General features: G+C 43.0%; 1 protein-coding gene across 6 annotated transcripts; it reads left to right on the top strand.

The window, feature by feature from the left end:
- Positions 1–2,235: 2,235 nt before the first annotated feature.
- On the top strand, positions 2,236–9,692 carry ING4 (inhibitor of growth family member 4). 6 transcript variants are annotated; one of them, XM_070410793.1, is made up of 8 exons: positions 2,236–2,310; positions 5,677–5,748; positions 7,459–7,625; positions 7,802–7,916; positions 8,081–8,189; positions 8,482–8,629; positions 8,865–8,926; positions 9,043–9,692. In XM_070410793.1, exons 1-8 carry the CDS (start codon positions 2,274–2,276, stop codon positions 9,080–9,082), a joined length of 750 nt encoding a protein of 249 aa, XP_070266894.1. In that variant the 5' UTR covers positions 2,236–2,273; the 3' UTR covers positions 9,083–9,692. The 6 variants fall into 6 exon arrangements, with proteins under 6 accessions (XP_070266894.1, XP_070266895.1, XP_070266896.1 ...); XM_070410794.1 differs by having other exon boundaries at positions 8,084–8,189; XM_070410795.1 differs by having other exon boundaries at positions 7,802–7,907.
- Positions 9,693–14,814: the final 5,122 nt, after the last annotated feature.

Consider the following 14,814-nt stretch of genomic DNA (forward strand, 5'->3'; position numbering starts at 1 on the left):
TACAAATCTTACGGGGACTGCATTGCCTAAATATGTGACAGCAAGGTTTCAGCTGTGTTAAGACCACTAAGCTTCTTATCAAAGAATAGCAAGCATGGCCTCTTGAAAGAACCTGTACTCCTGCCTGAGCATCAGTGGGCTCAGTGCTAATTACGTTTGGCATGCATCTATATACATGTATCTTCATTATACTGTGGCACCTAAAACCATAGGTTTCCAGTGGTGGGAACCATAACCAGGATTGAATAACATTGCAGGACAGTTTTCTGATGGTCAGAAAACCTGGACATCAGCCCTGGCTCTTCTATCAACCAGTGTTGGCCATGATGCATCTTCAGCTGTTAAATGAAGGGATTGGACTAGACTATCTCCAAGATTTCTTTCTGAGAATTAAAAAAACCTTTAAGCCCTAGCCAGTTTGGCTCAGTGGATAAAGTTGGCCTGCGGACTGAAGGGTCGCGGGTTCGATTCCAAAAAAGGGCACATACCTCAGTTGCAGGCTCCATCCCCAGTCAGGGCAAGTGTGGTAGGCAACCAATTGATGTGTCTCTCTCACATTGTTTCTGGCTCTCCCCATCCCTTCCACTCTCTAAAAAAATCAATGGAAAAATATCCTTGAGTGCAGGTTTTAAAACCCCCCCAAAAACATTTAAGCACTGAAAGTGACAAACTTCCCACACCTGATAACATGGCTATCCTATGGGACTGCTTGGCAACGGTGCTCATTACCCAATGGCGTGAGATACTCAAAATGTTACCCACTTAATTTATGGTTCAGTCTCGTGTGGGTATCCAAGATAGTCTCCATCTGCGGTGTGACAACGAATACCACATGACCAAATATGCCAATATTGGTTAGCTTCCTGAGTATTAACTACCCCCCCCCCCCCCAAGCTCTCACCAACAGTTGAAAAGACCTCTATAGCCCTACCTTCATCACAGGTGTTAGAACCAGAGTCTACTTTTTTAAAAAAGATATGCTCAACTCAGCAACAATTCTATGAAGTGGGTACTGTTCTCATTTTATAAGAAAGGAAATGGGCACAGAGCTTAGATTACTTGCCCAGGGGCATGACACTTAAGCGTGAAGTCTAGGTTCCATTGCCATGTCTTACCACGTGCTCAGTTGAGAATGGGGTTTCACCTAATACTTCACATATTTGGTCTAAATTATGTGGTTGGAAACCTGTTTCATTAAAAACCTATTATGTAACATTGGTGATTATCAAGAATGTGTGAGTTAGGAGTGACAATGATGTCCAAAACATTGTCTTGCTAACATCGCTGTTAGGTTACGGGTTTTGAGTTCTGTTTCACTGGTGTGGTCCAGCCCGTCTGCACTCGATCGCTTTCCATGCTGATGAAAAGCAGTTTTAATTGTACTGCAGCTGAGTAGGGTGATGGCTGGCGTCTCATCGGCCCAGTTGCCACAGCTCCATGTTCCAATCTTTTCAGAATCCTGGTGCTAGTTTACATCAATAAACTCGAATAAAAAGGGAGACAAAAACAAGAGGGGAAGGTCATTTTATGTGAGAACGTATTTGAATGTAAAATAGACAAGAATCCTGACAAAAAGTGTCGATAATTACAGATTTATTGTCAGGATTATAGATTTACTTGTACGTATAAGCAAAGTGAATACACAATCTACTTTTTCCATGTTAAAAAAAAAAATCCTGGGGAGTTGGTATTCGTGTGAGTGAACACAAATGCCGATGTTTTAATCTCATAACACTCAATTTGCTTCCCCAACTTCCTTCAGAAACTAGCAACCTTAGAGAAAGTTCCCACTCAGCTGGGATCAGCTCTAGTCACCAGATTTCTATTCTGCAAAAGGGATGGATGATCCCCCGGGTGCTGAAAAGGGATATTTATGAGAAATCATCCAAGAGACAGGTTTTTGTGGGTGGTTTTTGTTTGTTTTACCTCATGACCGCACACTCCCGTTGTGGAGGGAGAAAAAAGTTCGATGGAGGATGCAAAATGGCGACCTCCGGTGACGTCATGACTGCCACGGTCGGTCGCGTATCGGGCCTCAGTGAGGGCGGAAGCGGGCTCCAGCCGCTTCAGGGCGCCTCTGCGGGAGCCCTGGGTACTTACGCAAAAGGACGAGTGTCGACATCGGGCCGCTGTGTCCCGGCGGATAATTCACTAAGGGCGGAAGTTCTCCTTTTAAGGGCGGAAGGGCCCAAACCCAAGAATAATAGCTTCGGCGCCTGTCGCGTTTCAGTCACTTCCGGGGTGGATCGGAAGTTGCTTTGTTTTGCTTCAAGATGGCTGCGGGGATGTATTTGGAACATTATCTGGACAGTAAGAGCAGTCTGGAGGAGGGGGTCAGGGGTCACAGCGTGGTGGGGCGGGGGCGGGCTGAGGAGATCTAAGGCCCCGAGGTCCCGGTGGTCAGAAGGTCACCATTGTGCAGGGGCTTCCGGGAGAGAAACATTGAAGGGTGTGAAGAAAGAGGGGGCGGGGCAGCAGGGTCGAACCTGGGCTTTTGGGTGTAAGGTGAGGAAGGGGCTGCGCGGTGGGGCTGAGGAATGTGGCTTGAAGAGAAAATATTTGCTGGCCCCGTCTTCAGGGTCTCCAACCTCTGGGTATATATTTTTCTCAAAATCATTCCGAATCTTTCTTCCTTTGTGCAGACTATACATCTGGTCGTTTTAGTATTTCACTCACTGCCATTTGGAGCAGCGACAAAGATCTCGCGGCTCCTCCGCTTTCTCTTTCTCAGGAGTGGCTTCTCGTGGGGGTGGGGGTTATGGGTGACACTGTCAGATGAACTGGAAGGCTTCTCTTCTGGGAGTAAAGATCCAGTTCCCATCAAATGTTTATACCGTTTATGTAACCCACCCCTTCACAAAGCCTGTCACCCGTGCGCTTACGTTTGTCTTAGTGTTGGGAGTCATTCAACCATGCATTCATTCATTCACTTATTGAGGGTCTGCTATGGTTCAGACATAGTTGCAGGTACTGGGGGTATAAGAAAGTGAATAAGACAGCCCTTACCCTCAAGTGCTCATCGTCTAGGAAACAGATTCCGCTAATAAATATAAAAGTGTGGCAAGTGACATGCTAAAAATACATGAAAAGGACACTTGGTAACATTGGAGAAAGAGAAGCTAATGATGTAGAGCAGTGGTGGCGAACCTATGACACGCGTGTCAGAGGTGACACGCAAACTCATTTTTTTGGTTGATTTTTCTTTGTTAAAAGGCATTTAAATATATAAAATAAATATCAAAAATATAAGTCTCTGTTTTACTATGGTTGCAAATATCAAAAAATTTTTATATGTGACATGGCACCAGAGTTAAGTTAGGGTTTTTCAAAATGCTGACACGCCGAGCTCAAAAGGTTCACCATCACTGATGTAGAGTCTTGAAGGTCGAGTATTTTGCAGTGTGGAAAGAGGGAATTGCAGGTTGGGAAGAGCATCAGCAAAGGTATTATATGGGTTTGTGAGGTCAAGAGTTTGATATGTAAGACTCTAAGGCAGTGGTTCTCAACCTTCCTAATGCCACGACCCTTTAATACAGTTCCTCATGTTGTGGTGACCCCCAATTTCATTGTTACAAATTGAACATAATTAAAGCATAGTGATTAATCACTAAAAATATGTAATTATATATGTGTTTTCTGATGGTCTTAGGTGACCCCTGTGAAAGGGTCGTTCGACCCCCAGGTTGAGAACTGCTGCTCTAAGGTGAAAGAATGGGAAGTGAGACCCAAGAAAGAGGCGGGGCTATCAAGGTCTTTTAAAACCAAGCTAAGAAGTTTGCACTTTAGTGAGGAACCAACAGATTTTTTTAAATGGAGTGATTTTTATAAAGGAAAACAACTGATATATGATCAACTGGAGCATGATAGCCTTTGTAATAGGAAGCTCAATTAGTAATAACAGTCCAGCTCAGATCTGAGGACCTCATCTCAGGGAGTGACAGAAATATTTAGGAGTTAAATATGACAGGACTGACTGAATGAGTAAATGGTTAAGGGAGAAGGAAGGATCTAAGGCAGGGGTGGGCAAACTTTTTGACTCGAGGGCCACAATGGGTTCTTAAACTGGACCAGAGGGCTGGAACAAAAGCATGGATGGAGTGTTTGTGTGAACTAATATAAATTCAAAGTAAACATCATTACATAAAAGGGTACGGTCTTTTTTTTTTTTTAGTTTTATTCATTTCAAACGGGCCAGATCCAGCCCGCGGGCCGTAGTTTGCCCACGGCTGATCTAAGGTGACTTCTTAATTCCCTGTTTGGGAAGTGAGTAGGTAGTATGTCATCAACAAGATGTGAAATTCAGGAGTAACAGCAATATGGTTAATTCCATTTAGACAAGTATAGGAATGATCATTGTATCCACGAGAATGAATGAGCCCAAGATAGTTCAGAAAAAAAAAAAAGTGAGAAAATGAGAGGGCTTAAGAGTAATCTCAAGAAAACATTAACATGTAAGGGACAGGCTATGGAAACACCAGTGTGGGAATTACCAGTAAGTATATGATAAGAGATTCAGAATCCTAAGAGGAAGAAAGTTACTCAAAGGAGAGAAGATGGTACCAACTGCTGCAGACACATATTTTAGGATAGGACTGATAACATCGTTTGCTTTCATAAGTCATTGGTGACTTAAAGTAATCTCAGTAAACTGGTGGTAGCCGATCTGAGGTTATAGGTTAAAGCAGTGGAGGCATTTTAAAATTTGAAGTATAGTCATGCAAAGAGATTTTTCTTTTATGGGCGAAAGTTAAGAATTCATGCATTTCTACAAGTATTTATTGAGGACCCTCATATGCAAACCATAGTTATAAACACTAGAGAAAAAGGAGAAAACAGGCATGTCCAGGCCTTCTGGAAGGCTGAGGAGACAGATATCAAAAAATATTTTAACTAATTACACAATTATTTAATGATAGTTGGATAAGTGCAAGGAATAGTGGAGATAGAATAACTTGACAGCAAAATTCAGGCACTTATTTGAGTATGGGAGAGTCAGAGTTGAGCTGAATTTTGAAGAATAAACAGGAATTTAGCAGGCCGGGAGGCATGGTGGAGGCGGAATGAAAAAGACCAGGTGGTACATTCCAGGCACAGAGAGCAGCATGTAGGAAGCCAAGTGGCAAGAGATTGCTGGCAAGTTCCAGGCAGTCAGAGAAGGCCAGTATGATCAGAGCAGGGAGCACAGAGGAGGACCGACATGGATTAAGGCTGGTGTGAGGTAAGCAAGGGCCAAAAAGTGCAGGACTAGGAATAGTGCCATGGGAAGTTACTGTAGGGTAAGTGACTTGATCAGATTTGCATTTTTTTAAAGGAACAGTCTGGCTACTATATGGAGAACAGATTGGGAGGATGTGATGAGTGGTGGAGGATACCAGGAGGATATTTGTAAGTTGAGAGCAAGGAGCTTGGAGGCAGAAATTGGAAATAAGAGAAAGGGAAGAGCTAATTTGTAGAGTACATCACTAAAAGGGGGGGAAACGGTTGGACAGCTGTGTGAGAGGGAGAGGTTAGTTGTAGAGAGAGGCAGACACAGCCCCTTCTGAGGAAGGAGTGATGAATGCTGTCCAGATACATCCAGTGGTTCAAAGGAGGGAAATTTGAGTACTGTTGTATACTTTAAAAACGCTATAAGGCCTATGAAGTCCAGCGAGTCTCAGTTACTCCTCTTCTTCCTAGGTATTGAAAACCTCCCCTTTGAGCTCCAGAGAAACTTTCAGCTCATGAGAGACCTGGACCAAAGAACAGAGGGTACGTACAGAGTAAGGAGTCCATGTGAATATTGAGTGTATGTGGTCACTTCTCTTTCTGTTCTGTGTTACCCTATCATCTGGTCTGATCTGAAGAACTCTGGCTTCTCTCTTTTTTACTCTCTTGCATTTCTTAAAATGAGAGTAACGATGATCTGCATTTTTATATCAGCCTTTCCATAAAAAATGGAATATTGCAACAATGCCTCAAGAATTCAGAGATGCTATGTTCTTTATATCTTCCTCAAGAATAATTCAGGAAACTAAAAGCCCACTCTAGAATCATGTCTGTTCTCCATGTTTAATATATTTATAGGAAGGCGAGACTCTTTCTACTCCATTGTTAACGTTACTGTCACAAAATGCAGCGTGGCTTTAGACTGCAACTCACGTTGGTAGACAGGAGCTTTGCTGCGTCAGAAGTTCTTAAAGAGAGAGAAAGGAAAAAAGAAGGAAAAGCAGCAATTAACGTCAGGATCTCTACACTGTATTCTTCAACCTTACAGAAGCACTAGATACCATCTGTGGCCTTCCTTGGAAGTTGAACAAGTTTGGCTGCATTGAGGCATTCACTGGGAGCCTGAGGCTACACTGCAGTGGTCAGGTTGGTCTCTTCCAAGTCAAAGGTGTCTGTTGGATCTATCCCCCACACCTGCTGAAGGATATATAGGTCATATCTTCCATTCTTATGAAACCATGCTCAAGAATGTAACAAGCTGATAATACCTAAAACTGTAACTTAAGTTACTCTGGGTAAGTTTACTCACGAAAAGGTGAACATCATCTGAAATCTGGATTTAGGTCCTTAAGAACTGCCTGCTGAACTCTGAGAACCAGCTTGCTCTCTTTGTAATACAGTTCCAACTCTTTCTCTGGCACAGAAAGGCCACTTGGAGATGATCAAACTACATGCTTTTTCAGCTTCCTCCAAGGGCCCCGAAGAAGTGGGGCATAAGCATAGTGTGTGCACAGTCCTTCCTGTTCTCTTGCTGCGCTGTTACAGTCATGCTTCTGTCTCTTTTTTGTCGACATTTTTTTTTTATGAGCCCTACCAAATATTAGGCAGTAGATACCTATAGTCTGTGTCTTGGGACATCACCAGCCTTCCAATACTAAAATGTAAATGTTTGGAGCAATATATGTAAGATAACAAACAGAAAAAAAGTGATGAGAACTATTAGCAAGTTGCAAATGCTGAGAAAAAAAGGGTGGACAGTAAGTAGAAGAATTGTTATGTCTCATTTTAAATGATGAGCTGTAAATACACAGACCTGGAAGCCAGCAGCAGCAGATGACCCAACCTTGTGTACAGCACTCAGAGCTGTTGTGGCATATTTTTGTGATGAAAAACCTTAAAATTTTGGCTTTTAAGACAAAAATTCATTCAAGAAGCAGCAACAAGCCCTGCAAAGAAACATCTTCAGACAGCAACAAAAACATAATTTGTATTAGTGCAGTATGCAAAGGGTCTCTCATTATGTTTCAATAATTTAAGTTCCAACTCTGATAGCAATGTTTGCAGCACCTGAAGGCACCTTTGAAACAAATGTCAATTTGTATTACTTGAGTACATGGCACAGTATCTATGAACACTCAGTACGTTTTAGTTCAAAGGTTATGGTCAATGGAAAAGGTCCAAGGAAGAAGAGGAAGAAGTGTCTATCACCTAGCTACTCAGGGGCCATTGTGACCAGGCCTCTCTCTGTTGTAGACCTGAAGGCTGAAATTGACAAGTTGGCCACTGAATATATGAGTAGCGCCCGCAACCTGAGCTCCGAAGAAAAATTGGCCCTTCTCAAACAGATCCAGGAAGCTTATGGCAAGTGCAAGGAATTTGGTGACGACAAGGTGCAGCTTGCCATGCAGACCTATGAGATGGTATGGCCCTGTTCATGACTCCCCACATATCTCCCATCTATTCCTTAGGGTCCTAGACCCCTCCTTCATCTGTGTTGGGATCTGTTTTGGGTCTGGGAGATTCATAAAATCTGCCTTAGCCTGTAATCTTTCACTGGTACCAGCCTTGTACCTCTATCTTCTTCCTTTCCACCCAGGTGGACAAACACATTCGGCGACTGGACACAGACCTGGCTCGTTTTGAGGCTGATTTGAAGGAGAAGCAGATTGAGTCAAGTGACTATGACAGCTCTTCCAGCAAAGGCAAAAAGAGTGAGGAGGGGGGTGGGCTCTCAGAAGCGGGTCGAGGATTCAGAGGGAGAAGAAGCCAGCTCTTCAGCTATGAGGGAGGGGCACCAGGTTGGAAAGAAGAGGAAGAAGGGGGACTTAACCTGTCTTTCTGTCTCCCTGCCTTTTGCCTTTCTCGTCTTCCCTAGAAGGCCGAACTCAAAAGGAGAAGAAAGCTGCCCGTGCTCGTTCTAAAGGGAAAAACTCAGATGAAGAAGCCCCCAAGGCTGCCCAGAAGAAGTTAAAACTTGTACGCACGTGAGTGTATCAGGGAGCCAGATGACATCCTCTTCTCTCCCATGACCCTACTCCCACCCTGCACTGCCCCTTGCCACTTTCTCTGTCCTCTTCATGGCTCCCTATAGACCTCCCATCTATTCCTCAGGGTCCTAGACTCCTCCTTTCTTCTCCTTACCATTTTGTTATCTGCTAGACAGAGAGAAGCAGCACCAAATCACTTGCCCCACCAGGATCTCCTTCACCACCTCTGAGTCTCAAGTAGTAGCTTCCCTTCCTGCAGATGACACTTTCTTTTCCTCTTGGTATACAGAAGTCCTGAGTATGGGATGCCCTCAGTGACCTTTGGCAGTGTCCACCCCTCTGATGTGCTGGATATGCCTGTGGATCCCAACGAACCCACCTATTGCCTTTGTCACCAGGTCTCCTATGGAGAGATGATTGGCTGTGACAATCCTGATGTGAGAACCATTTTGCCTCAGGATGGCGGGTTCTGGGGACATGAGGTAGAAACAAGAGGTTGAATAGTGGGACATCAGGATAGGAAGAAGGTGGTTGGAGTTTTTGGCCTTGGGACCTCTAAGAATTCTCCAAAGGAATGGGATAGGGGAATACTCCTAAGGAATTTATGAAGGGGGCTTCTTTGTTCCCTCTGTCTCACCCTGCCTTGACTTCTGCTTCTTCCATCTTTTCTAGTGTTCCATCGAGTGGTTCCACTTTGCCTGTGTGGGTCTGACAACCAAGCCTCGGGGGAAATGGTGAGTGAGAGTTGTGGTAGGAGCTGGACTGCCCCTATGCTGAACGGCGGAGGGCATTCTCTCTTTCACTCACTTTCTCCCTCCCCTTCTCTGTCATGTTCTATTTCTTTCTTTAGGTTTTGCCCACGCTGTTCCCAAGAACGGAAGAAGAAATAGATAAGGGCTTTGAATTCTGACATAGTTTCTTCCACATCCCCTGACCTGGACTAGTGGGGAGAGGAATGCCTGTGCTGGGCCAGAGGGTTCAGGGAGAAGTGAATGGTGCAGTGTTGTCATCCTTTCTCCTCCCCTGTCCCCACTACTGGTGCTGAGGCTGCATTCAAATCCTGGTAGAGAGGAATTTCGTAGCCACTAAGGGTATATGCTCTCATTCAGCCCCACCCCCCTTCAGAAGGAAGTGGTCTTGCCCACTGTCCTTTGCCTCCATGCTGAGGTAGGTGCTGTATTTCCAAGGGATGGTCCTCTTTACTCCCCTGGCTTTTTATTTAAGGACTGGGGCAATAGCATGGGGGCACTCCCCCAACCCTCCTGATTCCCTCCACCCTGTGAGGGGCTATGGTATAATAAACTTTCATTGTTATCTTTCTTTTTCCATGCTGGGGGCTCTCCCAGCTTATCTGGGCTGTAGCCCTAGTTGAAGGGCCACCCCTTCCTCTGTGCCAAGAGGCTTTGTCCTGGCCTTGTGAATAAGAGAGGGGGCAAGGTGGAATGCAAATAAGCCACATGTAAAGGAACTTGGGTAGGTGAATAAAAGCTATACCCATTGGCCTGCTGTGTTTTTTATAAAGATACCATTTTAGTATATATGCCAAGCATTTTTTTTTTTTACTTTTGCATTTCTGGGTTGGATTAGAGGTGGGAGAATGACATGCCAAAATCAAGACAAAACAGGGAACCAGAAGGGCACCAGAATCCACAACTTCTCAATTTGGAAAGGACAAAGCTGACTGGCTGGGGGGTCTGCCTCAGACCAGGGAAACCACTTCCCTATACTGAGCTCCCCCACACCTGACCCTTACTCTTTGTTTCTCCTGTTGGCTCATTTCTTACCTGGAGAATTCCTCTCTGGTTCCTATCCCAGTAGGCCCTGACTGTTTTGTATATTCCATGTCTGCCACCTCAGAACCCTGCCTATACTCACATTTAGACCTCACTACCTAGTTGAGCAATTTGTTTCTCAAAGCAGGTTTCTGCATCTGTAAAATAGGGATAATAATAGTATCCAGTATGGGATTACCTTGAAAAAGAAATAAGGTGATGCACTTAAGTATCACATATGTCCCCTTTGTCCTATCCTATGTAGCCTGGGTGGCATGGCTCAGTGGTTGAGCATTGACCTATGAATTAGGAGTCACAGTTCAATTCCCAGTCAGGGCACATGCCCAAGTTATGAGCTGGATCCCCAGTGGGGTGCATGTAGGAGGCAGCCAATTAATGATTCTGTCTCATTATTGATGTTTCTGTCTCTCCCTCTCCCTTCTCTGAAGTCAATAAAAATACATTTTTAAAAAGACAACACAGGGCCTACTCCATCAAGGGTAATAAAAAAAACTCCCAACAAATAAAAGTCCTGGACTGGATGGCTTCACAGGTGAATTTTATCAAAATTCAAAGGAGAACTAAGACCTATAATTCTCAAACTAATTCAAAAAATTCAAGAGGATGGAAGACTCCCAAGCTCATTTTATGAGGCCAACATTATCCTAATTCTAAAACCAGATAAAGACACTACAACGAAAAAATTATAAGTCAATGTCCCTGATTAACATAGATGCTAAAATTCTCAACAAAATATTAGCAAACCAGATCCAGCAATACATTAAAAAAGATCATACACCATGATCAAGTAGAATTTAGTCCAGGGATACAAGGCTCATACAATCACCTGTAAGTCAATAAACATGATATACCACATAAACAAAATGAAGGATAATAATTACATGATCATATTAGATGCAGAAAAAGCATTTGATAAAATCCAGCACACATTTTTAAAAAAATCATTGTTGAAAGTATCACATATGTCCCCTTTTTCCCCCAGTAACCTCTTCTAACCTGCCTCCACTTCTTCCCCAGGCCTTCACCACCCTATTGTCGGTGTCCATGAGTTATGGATATGTGCATACAAGTTCTTTGGTTGATCTCTTCCCACCCACCTTCCCTCTGAAATTCCAGTCTGTTCCCTGCTTCTATGTCTCTGGATCTATTTTGTTTATTAGATTCCACATGTAAGTGAGATCATGTGATACTTGTCTTTCTCTGACTGGCTTACTTTGCTTAACATAATACTCTCTAGGTCCCTCCATGCTGTCTCAAAGGGTAAGTGCTCCTTTTTTACTGCTGCATAGTATTCCATTTTGTAAATGTACCATAGTTTTTTTATCCACTCATCTACTGATGGGCACTTGGGCTGTTTCCAGATCTTAGCTATTGTAAATTGCACTGCTATGAACATAGAGGTGCATACATTCTTTCTGATTAGTGTTCCGGGTCTCTTAGGATATATTCCTAGAAGTGGGATCATTGGGTCAAATGGCAGCTTCATATTTAATTTGGGGGGGGAAACTCCATACTGTTTTCCATAATGGCTGCACCCATTTATGATATAAACTCTTGACAAAGTAGGAATAGAGGAAACACACCTCAACATAATGCCATATATGACAAACCCAGAGCCAATATCATACTCAATGGGCAAAAACTAAGATCAGGAGCAAGACAGGGATGTTGGCTTTCACCAATCTCATTCAACATCATATTGGAAGTCCTGGCTACAGTGATCAGACAAGAAGAAGGCAGGAGCGGCTGGAAGAGGTTAATGGGGAGAAAAGGAGAACCTATGTAATACTTTCAACAAAGATTAAAAGGGGAGAGGGAACAAAATCACAAAAGAAGGGGGAAAAGGCATCCAAATTGGAAAGGTAGAAGTAAAACTCATTATTTACAGATGACATGTTACTGTGTATAGAGAACCATAAAGATTCCATCAGCCTGACAGGTTTGGCTCAGTGGATGGAGCGTCAGCCTGCGGACTGAAGGGTCTCGGGTTCGATTCTGGTCAGGGGCATGTACCTTGGTTGCGGGCACATACCCAGTGGGAAGTGTGCAAGAGGCAGCTGATCGATGTTTCTCTCTCATCGATGTTTCTGACTCTCTATCCCTCTCCCTTCCTCTTTGTAAAAAATCAATAAAATATATTTAAAAAAAAAAGATTCCATCAAAACACTACTAGAACTGATAAATGAATTCAGTAAAGTAGCAGAATACAAAATAACTATCCAGAAATTGGTTGCATTTTTATACACTAATAATGAACTATCAGTAAGAAAATAATCCCATTAATAATTACATTAAAAAACAACAACACCGAAACACCTAGGAATAAACTTAACCAAGGATGTAAAAGACCTATACTTGGAAAATTGAAGAAGATAAAGATAAGTGGAAGCGTATACCATGTTCATGACTAGAATATCACTAAAACATCTAGGCTACCCAAAGCAATTTATAGAGTCAACACAATTTCTATTAAGATACCAATGGTGTATATCGCAGAACTAAAACAAACTTAATAGGAAACCACAAAAGAACCCAAATAGCAACAGCAATCTTGAGAAAGAAGAACAAAGTTGGAGGAATCACACTACCTGATATCAAAGTATACTACAAAGCCATAGTAATCAAAACAGCATGTTACTTTAAAAAATAGTAACAGTGCCCTAACCAGTTTGGCTCAGTGGATAGAGCGTCAGCCTGTGGACTGAAGGGTCCTAGGTTTGATTCCGGTCAAGGGCACATGCCTGGATTGCAGGCTCAATCCCCAGTAGGGGGTGTGTAGGAGGCAGCCAATCAATGATTCTCATCATTGATGTTTCTATCTCTCTCTCTCCCTTCCTCTAAAAGCAATAAAAAAAAAAATCTAAAAAAAAATAAAATAGTAACAGTTGAGCCTGGCCAGTGTGGCTCCGTTGAGTGTGGTCCCATATACCAGGTGATCACTGGTTCAATTCCAGCTCAGGGCACATGCCCAGGTTATGGGCTCAGTCCCAAGTAGGGGATGCAGTAAAATTTCAAACATTTCACATAGCAATATTGTTTCTGATGTATCTCCTTGGGCAAAGGAAACAAAAGAAAAAAACAAATGGGACCACATCAAACTAAAAAGGTTTTGCACAGCAAAGGAAGCCATCAACAAAATAAAAAGACAACCCACTGAATGGAGAACATATTCACCAATAAGGGGGCATAAGATGGCCAATGGACATATGAAAAGATGTTCAATGTCAAGAAACATAAATAAAAAACAGTGGAGATAACACCTTGCACCTGTCAAATGGCTGTCATCAATAAATCAACAAACACCCTAACCGGTTTGGCTCAATGGATAGAGTATCAGCCTGCAGACTGAAGGGTCCCAGGTTCAATTCCGGTCAAGGGCATGTACCTTGGTTTCGGGCACATCCCAGTAGGTGTGCAGGAGGCAGCTGATTGATTTTTCTCTCTCATCGACATTTCTAACTATCTCCCTTCCTCTCTGTAAAAAAATCAATAAAATATAAAATAAAATAAATCAACAAAAAAGTGTTGGCAAGGATGTGGAGAAAAGGGAACCCTTGTGCATTGTTGGTGGGAATGCCAATTGGTGCTGCCACTGTAGATACAGTAGGGAGTTTCCTCAAAAAAATAAAATGGAACTGTCTTATGACCCAGTGATTCCACTTCTGAGAACATATCTGAAGGAACCTGAAACACGAATTCAAAAGAATATATGCACCCCTTTGTTCATTGCAGCGTTATTTACAATAGCTAAGATTTGGAAGCAGCCCAAGTGACCATCCATGGATGAGTGGGAAAATAGCTGTGGCACATTTACACAATGGAATACTACTCGGCTGTAAAAAAAGAAGGAAATCTTTCCCTGGATGGTGTGTTCAGTGGTTAGAGCATCGGTCACGCACAAGGGTCTTGGGTTCAATTCTTGGTCAAGGGCATGTACCTGGGTTGCTAGTTCACTCCTCACTCCCCTGGTCTCTAACATTTGGGAGGCAACAAATTAATGTGTCTCACATCAATATTTTCCTCCCTCCCTCCCTCCCTTTCCCTTCCCCCCTCCTTTCACTCTCTCTGAAAAGCAAGGGAAAAAATACCCTCTGGTATAGATTAACAACAACAAAAAAGAAGGAAATCTTACCTTTTGTGATAGCATGGATGGGCCTGGAGAGTATTATGCTAAGTGAAATAAGCCAGTCAGAGAAAGACAAATACCATATAATCTCACTTATATGTAGAATCTAATAAACAAAATAAACAAAAAAAATTGAAACAGACTTATAGATACAGAGTTCAGACTGACAGCTGTCAGAAGGAAGGAAGTTGGGGGCTGAGTGAAAAAGGCAGGCAAGGGGATTAAGGGGGGGGAAAGCAGACAACAGTATGGTGATACAAGAGGGAAAAGGGGCGCAGAAGGTAAAGGGTGGGTAAATGGTGACAAAAGAGATTTAACTTCGGGTAGTGAACACACAATACAATATACAGTGGGTCCTTGACTTACGAGTTTAATTCGTTCCGTGACGGAGCTCGTAACTCAAATTACTCGTATGTCAAATCAAAAGTGAACGAGTGAGACACGTGATGCTGGGCTGATGTTGTGGGTTCACTGTGACGTTCGCTGCACCAACTAGCAGTGGGGTATCTGAAGTTGGCTCGTAACCCGAATTTTAGCTCGCAACCCAAAGCAAAAAATCGGCCGAGAGACGGCTCGTATCTCGAAAAACTCGTTAGTCGGGACACTCGTAAGTCAAGGCCCCACTGTACAGGTGATATATTATAGAATTGTATACTTGGAACCTATCTAATTTTATTAACCAATGTCACCCCAATAAATTCAT

Source organism: Myotis yumanensis, unplaced genomic scaffold (genome assembly GCF_028538775.1).
Source record: "Myotis yumanensis isolate MYYU_CA2020_CCGP unplaced genomic scaffold, mMyoYum1.0.hap1 SCAF_3, whole genome shotgun sequence".
NCBI classification, from domain to species: Eukaryota; Metazoa; Chordata; class Mammalia; order Chiroptera; family Vespertilionidae; genus Myotis; species Myotis yumanensis.

Excerpts from the sequence above, each read along its gene's own strand:
- ING4 (XM_070410793.1), top strand. The coding sequence starts at position 2,274 with ATGGCTGCGGGGATGTATTTGGAACATTATCTGGACA. Across the intron at positions 7,626-7,801 it reads CCATGCAGACCTATGAGATG|GTGGACAAACACATTCGGCG; the intron begins GTATGGCCCTGT and ends CTTTCCACCCAG. Across the intron at positions 8,630-8,864 it reads TTGGCTGTGACAATCCTGAT|TGTTCCATCGAGTGGTTCCA; the intron begins GTGAGAACCATT and ends CATCTTTTCTAG.